Source organism: Petaurus breviceps, unplaced genomic scaffold (assembly GCF_028583685.1).
Source record: "Petaurus breviceps papuanus isolate PSGF00001 unplaced genomic scaffold, PetGlider_PUasm1.0 208, whole genome shotgun sequence".
Classification (NCBI taxonomy): Eukaryota; Metazoa; Chordata; class Mammalia; order Diprotodontia; family Petauridae; genus Petaurus; species Petaurus breviceps.
In genome coordinates, this window is record NW_027185852.1 from 8862876 (window position 1) to 8873535 (window position 10660).

At 42.0% G+C, this 10660-nt stretch overlaps 1 protein-coding gene across 1 annotated transcript in view; it reads right to left on the reverse strand.

Annotated features, from left to right (window-relative positions):
• LOC138165257 (SH3-containing GRB2-like protein 3-interacting protein 1) overlaps positions 1 to 10660 on the reverse strand; it is a 294003-nt gene that overhangs the window by 16389 nt on the left and 266954 nt on the right. Inside the window, exon 23 of the mRNA XM_069093394.1 lies at positions 4792 to 4903. Within this exon, the coding sequence (XP_068949495.1) occupies positions 4792 to 4903 (112 nt within the window). The remainder of the gene's footprint in view (positions 1 to 4791; positions 4904 to 10660) is intronic.

Genomic DNA, 10660 nt, shown 5'->3' on the forward strand with positions numbered 1-10660 from the left:
GAAAGTGAACCTCTTGACTTCAGTCCGCAGCATGGTGCTATTATGAACAACAATGAGGACTGGCATTCACGAGTGGTTTAAAGCTGGTAGAGCGGACTTCCCAAGTCTCCTCCCCTACCATGCTGTCATTAATGAATGCTTCCTTTGCCTTCAGCACCAAGAATCCAAACAAGATGCCGAGAAGGGCAATGATTCAGAATATGTTCCCCTGACTAGTCTGGGCATCCAGGCTACATCAAGTTAGCCAGGAAAGAAGGAAAGGATCACAGCAGTTGCATCTGGGATCAGTTCTTTCCCTCAAACCAGGCATCTCCCACTTCCTTCATTCAGGCTGACCCATATGCCAGGTTGATTTCTCTCTGTTAAGGGCTGCGGTTGGATGGAAATAATGTCAGAATGATTCTGGTGCAGGGGATAAATGTAATGAAGCCTTTAATAAATATCTGCTCTTTTGGGGGTTAACAAGCAACCTCAAGGTAGGAGAGGGCACTTCTACCACCATTCTGCATCCTGCTCCCTCCCTCCCCCATGCCCTATTTAGGGCTATACTGAAAGTCACTTAAACACATATATGTTGCCCTTTAAGGGGGCAATATGGCATAAGAGCAAGGGCAATGGACTGAATCAGAGGACCAAGGTTTGAATCCTCCGCTAGCCACTTGCTAGTTAGGTGACTTTGGAAGAGTTAGGAGGGACCTTGCAAGCTGACAAGTACACCTTTCTCACTTTACTGCTGATGGAAAAGTGACTTTCCCCAAGTCACGTAGATATTAAATGTTATGTGCTGCCCCTTGTAGGTTTGGACAATTTTCTTGGTAAAAAGGAGCTGAAACCTGTGCAAATCTTGAGGAATAGCCTCTTGAAGAAAAGTACTTGCAGGGAAACCAAAACTTTTGAGAGGACCAGAGAAAGCAGCCCCTCAGAGGAAAAAAAAAACTTACTGAAGGCAAAAATGGACTAAATACATTATTTTCTAACAACTAACACATATGTGTGTATGTATGTATATATATGTGTGTGTGTGTATTCATGTATGTTTTGAGGTCTCTGACAGCTACATCTTTTTGGTGCATATGGGACAGCAGTATATTGCCTATTTGTGATGTCTGGCAGAAATCTGAATGCTGATTTCTCCTCCTAAGATAGAGGTGATTTGCTTCATACAGGGAAGCTCTGTTCTGTTTTATAACTTCTTCCTTTGAAGTAACAGTATGGAGCCAGAAACAGAAAAGACTGAAGAAAGAAGAGTATGAAGGAAAGCCCTGAGACTGTCCCCCTGCTATGTGAAGACAGACAATCTCAGCTCAGCCCAGCTGGGAGGATGACTCATAGAGAAATAGTCCAATGGAGAGCTGAGAAGAGAGCTTGGCTTCCTGGCGATCTGAGCTCTGCACCTGTTGTTGGGAGCTGAGCTGATTAGAGGAAACAACTTTGGTTTGGGGGAGCTGATTGGAGGTATAAGAGTTCTTTGCTGCTTAAGAGATCTGGCAGAATAAAAAGAGAGCTTGTCTACTTTGCCATTATGTCACTTACATACAGCTTATTTATTTGTTAGAGTGAGGATTGTCTATCGGTGATTAATTGGATGAAATGGCCATTGAGGATCTTATCAAATAACTCTATCAAAATCCTAATCACATTGAAAATGCCATGTTTTCTTGTGGATTCCCAGGGAGGGGGAACCTCCTGCCTCCCAAGGCACCTCATTACGTTTGGGAACAACTCTCTTTGATAGGAAATTTTTTTTTCTGATATCAAACCCAAACTGGCTTTTTTTTTTGCAACTTGGACAGGTATAAAACTTTTTAGTTCAAAAGAGCTCTGAGGAGTTGAATATCCATGTATAGAACATGGATGAAATCGAAGCTCAAAGCTCATTGCTATACCAGGAAGTTCAAATGTGGAAGCTGTCAGAGGATGGCACCTTTTCATCTTATCGACACCTGCATATTCATATTTCCAGGCTTTGGAGATTAAAAGAGTGGGGTCAGTGGCCTAGGAAGCAAACAGTGTTCCCCAGGAACCTTTTCAGACACGGGATCACATACAGATTGTACATAGAAATCCGGCATTTATAGGTAACCTGTATAAATCAGGTTCTAAAATTGAAGGCATCATTCATGTTGTTTGCCCAGTGAAACCTTAACACTGAAGTCAGACTCTAGACCTTCAAGGATTCAGAAGAAAGAAGAGAACATATGCTGGGTCATACAACAACACTTGCCAGAAATAGAGGCCTGAATTGTAATTATACATCATCAGTACAATTCAAACAAACAGCACGGCTAAAACAGACATTGTTCAGGAATTTTAGTACTTCATGATCCTATTTGGGGCTTTCCTGGCAAGATACTGGAGTGGCTTCCCATTCCTTCTCCAGCTCTTTTTACAGAGGAGGAACTGAGGCAAACAAGACTGATTTGCCTAGGGTCACACAGCTAGTAATTGTCTGAGGCTGGATTTGAACTCAAGGAGAAGAGTCTTCCTTACCCCAGGCCCAGAATTCTATTCACCATGCCACTCAGCTGCACCCAAACAGACTTGGGTTCTACAAATAAATTTCTGGCTCGCCACTAAGTCAATGAAGACAAGGATGTTTTCAGAGTGTTCGTGGGGGTGAGGTGGGGTGTGTGGTGGGAGGGAGTAGAGATGAATAAGTTTAACAATTAAAAACAAAACTGCATCTCCCCTCCCCTCCCCCTGCCACACTTATCTGCCAGGCACATTCACTGGCTAGGATTACATGAACTCCACAGCTGTAACCTAGGCTGACTTGGCAGTATATTTTTCCTGCTAGGATTTTTAATTGCATTTTAGATTAACCCCACACTATTCTGCTGAGCACAACATCACATTCCTGATTCAAGGGAAAACAAATTCATGGAAGAAAGCAGCCCCTTTGGACACGTTGGGTTTAGTCTTGGTTCATATACTGCCTTATTGTCAATGTTTTCCTTGGTCCTTAAGAGAACTAGAGGTGTCTAAGCTGGAGAAGAGATGACTTGGGTGGGTGGAGATCCTGACTGCTCTCTTCAAGCATTTGAAGGGACATCACCAGGGGAGGGATTGGGGTTGGTGTGCTAGTCCCTAGAGGCCAGAACTTGTTCCTCCTTTGCTCTTTTTCTGAGGACCAAGGACATCACGAGGATGGTATCTTGACTTTTTAGTGAATTGAGTTTACGTGAGGCAGAATTGCACAATTCATCAGCCTCGAGAACTAAGAAGGAGGGTGATGTCATGGAAGGACTGCTGAGTTTGGAATCACAGGACCTTAGTTTGGGGGGAAGGGAGCAAACACTTATTCAGCACCTACTATGTGTCAGGCACTGTGTTAAAGTGTTCTCATTTGATAGTCACAATCCTGACTTTGCCATTTATTTCATATGCAATGTGGGGAAGGTACTTCAAATTTCTGAGCCTCAGTTTGCCCTTCTGGAAAATGAAATGGTTAGATTAGAGGACCTCTCAGTAGGAGCTCATGATCTAATCAAATTAATCAATAAATGTGTCATGTTCTGCAAATGTTAAAGACTATAAATGCTTGTTATTATTATTGCTATTATTATTTATGATCCCCTGACTTTACTATGTTCCTAAATCGCAAAGGGGCAGATTTACACTTGATGTCAGGAAACAAGCACCCCAACTTTCTAATCATTGCAATTGTCCCAAAGTGTCATGGACTGCTTGAGAGGTGGCAGGGGTAGTTTTCCCTTCCTTAGAGATCTTCAGGTAGATACCAGATGGGGGCTTGTTGGGCTTGAGGTTGGGAAGATTCTTATTCAGATACCAGTTGGATTAGATGGCATTTGAAATAGTGAGATCAAAATCTTAGGAGACAGATGTGCCAGTGGAGATTATTGTTTAACTGTACACAGAATATGGACTTCAAATGATGTGTAAAACAGGGAGGCCGGGGCGGCTAGGTGGCACAGCGAATAGAGCACTGGTCCTGGAGTCAGGAGGACCTGGGTTCAAATTCGGCCTCAGACACATAACACTAGCCGTGTGACCTTGGGCAAGTCACTTAACCCCAATTGCCCTGCCTTCCCCCCTCCAAAAAAAAAAGAAAAAAAAACTTGGAAAAAAAAAGTAAAACAGAGAGGCCAATGGTTCTCTCTGGTGTGTCTGTTGGGAGCTATCGCACCCAGAATCATAGAGTCTCCCCTTTCAAAGGGATGCTCTCCAAACACACATTCGTGTCGATGATAGGAGGTTAGCACATGGAGCTCGAGAGTGCCCTGAGAGTCTGAGCCAGCATCCAAATCAATCTCCTTCTTACATTACTGGTACTTGTTGCTTTTTCACCCCCAGGTCCTTATAGCAATATATTGGGGTTCTGCAACAACAGCGTGGAGGAATGATAGAGCAGTGGACCCTAAGTCAGGACGATGTGGCTTTAAATGTCACCTCTAAGATGTACTAGCTGTGTGACCTAAGGCAAGTCATGAAACCCATCTGGGGCTCAGTTTCCTCACCTGTAAAATGAGTTAAATTCAACAGTTCTTTCTAGCTCTAAACCTATAATTCTATGATTTCCATATATGTAAAACAAAATATTTTTGGTTTTAGTAACAATGTCTTGCTCAGCATAAAATCCCCTTACCTGTACTAGTTAAATCACCTATCATTTGGCTAATCAGATTTTTTTTGGAGCTGAATGGCAGGGGTGACATAAACAAAGTTGAAAAACAAGGGATATGCAACTTTCCTGTCCATACTTGGCTTAGGGGAACCAAGTTCCTCACTGGCTTCTAGGTAGGTAGGGGTCGGGTTATGGCTGGGGCTTACTTGCTGGGGTCTGCTCCTTTGAAATAGGCATTGACCGTTTCTGTGAATGCTGCTGCCACAGGGAGAGTGTCCTGAGCTCCCATTGTCAGAGGGCTGGGTCCCCGAGAAGATCCTGAAAAAAAATGAAAAACTTTCACTTGCTATGAGTGTAGAAAACATGCACCAAAGGTTTGGCTGAAACAGTGATTTGGGGATTTTAGGAAAGAAATATGCAAATTTGCTACATATCTGTGACTTTGCCAGAATAGGGAACTCCCAACATGCAAATGCCTACACCAAAAGCAGATCACATCTCATCTATGATTTAGAGAGTCCCAGAGAGTTGTTTGAGGCACTCAGAGGTTAAAGGACTGGCCTAGAGCCCTACATCTATTATATGTCAAAGGCGGGATTTGAACTCAGGTCTTCCTGGACTCAAATTTAGCACTCTATATATTATGCCATACTATTTCTTCAACTAGAGAAATAATTATTAAAAATTTCAGCACTTTTTTTGAGGAGAGGGAATTGGGGGAAAAAGCGACTTGAAATTCTATGAATCATGAGTCCATCTTCAACTCAGAGCCTGAGTATTTAAAAATACTTGGCTTGTTTCAAGACAAATGTAGTTTCAATATTTCAACTGTGTGCTTTAGAAGATGGAAAATACCAACTATGATCAGGCTTTCCATGTGTTTCCAATAAGATGGTAACTTCCTGTCATTTTGCACAGCACAGAATCACTTCTAAATAAAAAGGTTTCTTTTCCCATGGAATTACTTCTCCAAACATACTTCTTGACTTCATCATTTTGTTTTTGGAAGGGCAAATGATATCATATGATGTGGTACTCTTTCTGGGTAACTCCAATGCAAAAGAAACGAAATGGCTGGAGTTTGGTGAGTTACAGTTGGTTACCAGGCATGGTGGCATACTCTTGCAATCCCTGCTATTGGGGAGGCTGAGGCTGCTGGACCACATACGTCTGAGAGTTCTGAGTGATAGGGGGATAAACCATTTGGGTTTCCACACCAATATGGGATGTTCCCAACAACAGGGAACCATTGGACTGCTCAAGGTGTAGCAAATTGACTCAAGTCAAAATGGAGCACCTTAATGCATCCATGGGATTGGATCTGTGAGTGCCCAATCTACTTCCAGCCTGGATGACAGAAGCAATCTCAAAAATAAAACCAAAATAACTCAAATCTGCCAATCCAAGAACAAATGTAATGAAGTTAAAGGTCTTTCGAATAGAAGACATACATACCATTCACACAAAAAGGTGGCAATAGCTAATGACAAATTTACCTGGAAATAACTCATAGTTTCTTCATGGTTACCCTACTCTGATGGCTTACTGAGCCAGGAAGGTGAGCTCCTGTCCTTGAGGGGTTCCAGCCCGGAGCAAATTTTGGTGGTTTTGAACAAAATGGAGAGAATGCCAAGGACAAGTTCAGTAACAGACAGGATTGACTCTCTAAGGAATACTCTGAGAGGCTTATCGCCAGAAAGGTAGTAGTCGAATGACAATTTTCTTGCCCATACCAACCCAAGAAAAAGAGTGAAAAGAAAAAAAAAATTTTTCCCCATCTTGTTTGGTTCCCTTTTCACTTATACAGTGAATGGAGCAGAACAGTAGGAAGAGGGTGTTGATGAAATGCAATCTCTTTTGTAAGACATTCAAAGTTCTGCCCGACCTGGTTCTTTTCCAGCCTTTTCAGTCTTCTCACAATTCCTCCCCTTCACACACTTTATGGTTCAGCCATCCTGATTCTCAAATGCCCATCTCCTCTTCCCATGTCTTTGCTCCACTGTTTTCCAAGCATGGAAATGATCTCCCTTCTCTACCTCTAAGCCTTTCTTCAAGATTTGACCTCAAGTGTTGCCTTCTGCAGGAGGCTTTTTCTCATGCTCTCCTCTCATTGTGCCTTCCCCTCTGCGGTTATTTTCTATTGACTCTATGTACCTTGTAGGCTTTATAGATACAAGAGTATAAAAATAGCATCTATTTACACATTACCTCCCCTGTTTGAATGTCAGTTCCTTGAGGGCAGAGAAATTTTCCTGTTACTTTTCTTTGCATCTCCACTACCCACCACATAGTATATGTTTAATCCGTGTTTATTGATTAAGGAATCATACATTCTCTAGATAATGTGCAGACATCCTTCTGTTCGTATTCTTGTGCAAGGTCTTTGTCCAATTACAAATGAGGGGATCTTACAGCAGGCATGAACCTTGACCATGACAGACAGTTTTAGGATCATAGGATCATAGGATCCAAGGGTCATAGCTATAGAGCTGAAAGAGATCTCAAAGGCTGTCTAGCCCAACTCCCTCATTTTACAGATGAGGAGATTGAGGCCCGGGGCTTGTTTAGGATCACACAGTTAGTAAGGATCTGAGCAAAGTCCTTTGGCTCTACATTCAGCCACAACACAGACGCCTCAATCATTGACATAGTTTGTGTCTATTGGGCAGGATAAAGAAGGATTTTCTGAAGAACTCAACAGACTGGACCAAAGTCAACATAAACTTTGATAACTGGTGACTTCGCCAAGTGGGCATGGGTGAGGATGGCAAAAAGAATGCTGAAAAATATGGTTTCAGGTCAAGAACTAAAGCAGATGAAAGTTTCTAGATGACTTCTATTCTGTGCACCACCACAACAGAAATACTGTCTTCATGCAGAAAGTCAGAAGACCTTAGATGTGGTGGGCATTGAATAGCACCATACAAATGAAGCTGGCTCTGTTTTAACAGAGAGCTGATCATGTAGTTGGAGTGGTAAGAGTAGAGGTCAAGGTCACTACCAAATGAGAGTCATGGAGTCTCAGAACTAGAAGGGATGTCAGGTCATCTTGTCCCATTTGTCCCTGAAGAGAAATTCCTTTACAACATGACCACCAAATGCTCCCTCACCCTCTGGCCTGAACTCTAATCAAGGGGCATCCAACTGTACTTTTACACAGCTCTAATTGTGGAGAAGGTTTTTGTGCATTGAGCCTAAATCATCCCCTCTGCAGCTTCCAGCTATTTCTCCTTTCTGGAGCCAAACAAAAATTTATGCTCTTTCTATGTGACAACCCTTCAAACGTCTGAAGACATATCCTGCACTGCCCTCCTCCCACCCCCACCCTTCCTATGGCTTCTCCTTTCTCAGCTAAGCAGTCTCATCCAGGATCTGTAAGTATCCTCATATGTCACGATCAGTTCCCTCACCATCCTGCTTCTTTTTCTTTAGGTACATCTTAACTTTCCAGTTTCCTTCCTTCATGGTATCCCTCAAAAGAGTTTGAGGCACTTTTCCAAGGTCATACAGTAGTAAGTGAAACAGATAAGAATTAAACCAAGTTCTCCCATTCCAAATCCAACAATCTTTATCATATTCTGAGACAGAATGCAGGGGAGCTGGTACTTCCTTACTCTTTCTTAAGATGTGCCCAGAACTGAGCACACTACTCCAGGTGTGGTCTGATCAGGAAAGAATTTAGTGGGATTCTGGCCTTTCTTGCTTTGGGTACCACACTCATGATAATAAAGCTTACATTCACATTGGCTATTTTAATTGTTAGTCGCTGTTGATTCCTAAAGAGTTTGCAGTCCTCCAACCCTCCAGATTGTCACTGAACTGTTTTCTAGTCGTACCTTCCACTCCCACTCTGTAATTGTCCAAGATTTTTGAACTGAAGTGAAGGACATTATGTTCATCCCTATTGTATTAAATAGCACTAGTATTTGCTTGATATCTATGAAATATAACAAGACCTTTCACACAATAGATATGCCCGCTTTAGAGAATTGATGGAAAGACATGGACAAGAAGCATTGTGGATGATAAGTCAGTGAAGGAATTGAAATCTGTATCAGTGGAGGGATTAGCCACACTGATAAAACTCACAGATCATAAGTTCATTGGATCATGGCTATAGAGTTGGACAAGACCTTAAAAGTCATCAATACAACCTCACCCATTGACAGATGAAGAAGCTCAGAATGGTTAAGTGACTAGTATACAGTCATCTAAGTGGCAGTGGTGGATCTGGGATTTGAATTGAGGTGGTCTGGCTCAAGCCCAAGACTCTTCCTACCATAGCCTTATGGCTCTGAAGATCTCTTGGATTTTACATTCTAGCCAACTCACCATTAGCTCAGCACCCTAGGCTACTAAGATACTTTTGGAATCCCAACCATGTTATCAAATGTATCAAACCATTAATTCTGGCTTTGTCTTTTCTAGATATCTGATATGCATGGCATTGACACCTTCATCAATATCATTGATCAAAATGTTATATAGCACAGGGGGAAGAAGAGATTCCCAGGGGAGATAGAGGGTAAAGATGAGAAGACAATATTCCACGTAACTGTAGGCACTCAGGCTCCACCTGACCAAATGAGTTGTCAGCTGAAAAAAAGGATCAGGGATAAAAAAAGACAATGGCACTATTTTTTTTTACCATTACATGTAGCTGTTTAAATGATGCAAAGTGGTCATCTCAATGAAGAAGTCAAAAGAGCCTAAGCCAACCAATGCTTAATCATCTTGCCCAGTATGTAGACACGGCAGCCAAGTAGAACACCAGAGTTGAGTCAAATTCATTTACAAATCATTACAGACTAGGATGATAGAAAATGAAAGCCAATAATGCCCTTCCTCTTCCCCCAACCCAAAAAAAGTGGTTGGTGAGAAAGAAATTCTTCAGAGAGCTTAGACTGAGATCCTGAGAGTACATGTAGGTAAAACTTGCAGTAGCTAGTATATTAAATTTTCTCACATTGTTTCTATAGCAATCTGCTTACTTGTATAGATTACCATTTTATTGTCCATTAAGGAAATGTGGTAAAGTGGGAAAAGTACTAGTTTTGGGGTCTGGACTTGTGACCAGATCCTGTCAATGACATTTACTCCTTGACTGATCTTGGAAAATTATTTCATCTACCTGGTCCTCAGTTATCTCATCTGCTAAATGAGCACATTGGACTGGCTAACCTCCCTTGATGCTGTTCAGTCATTAAGTCTTGTCCAAATCTTTGTAACCCCATGCACCATTCTGTACATGGGGTTTTCTTGGCAAAAACACTGGGATAATTTTCCATTTCCTTCTCCAGTAGATTAAGGCATATGGAGGTTAAATGACTTGTGCTCAGGGTCACACAGTTAGTAAGTGTTTGAACTTGGGTCTTCCTGACTCCAGATGCAGAGCTCTATCCACTGAACCACCTGGCTGCCTCAAGTAACCCCCTCCATGTCTGGATCTATGAAGCTATAAAGTATGGCAAAGACATTTAAGAAGATGAAATTGAAGAGAGTTGTGAATTGGTCCAGCAATTCTGGAAAGCAATTTGGAACTATGCCTCTTGGAAATAACTAAACTGTGCATACAGCCTTGACTCAGAAAACCACTCTGAAGCTTGTACCCCAAAGAGCTCTACCAATTATGTTCAGGACCCATACATACAACATATATCTAGAGTAGTTCTTTTTCATAGAGGCAAAGAACTAGAAACAAAGGGGGTGGGAGGTGGCTGTTGATTGGGAACTGACTGAACAGGTTATGGGATCTGAAAATAACACTACTGCACTGTAAAAAGGACAAAGAAAGCTGGTTTTGAAGAAATTTGGAGACTTATGTATGTAAACTCATAGAGTGTGAAGTGAGCAGATCAGTTAAATGATGACATTAATGTTGTGAAGACAAACAGGAAAGACTTAAGAATTGATCAGTACAGTGATCAAGCACCATTCAGAGAGTCAGTGTTGAAGTGTGCCACCCCTCTCCTGACAGACAGGCTCAGATACAAAATGAGACGCAACATTTTTGGATGGGACTAATGTGGGGGATTTCCTTCCTTCCTTCCTTCCTTCCTTCCTTCCTTCCTTCCT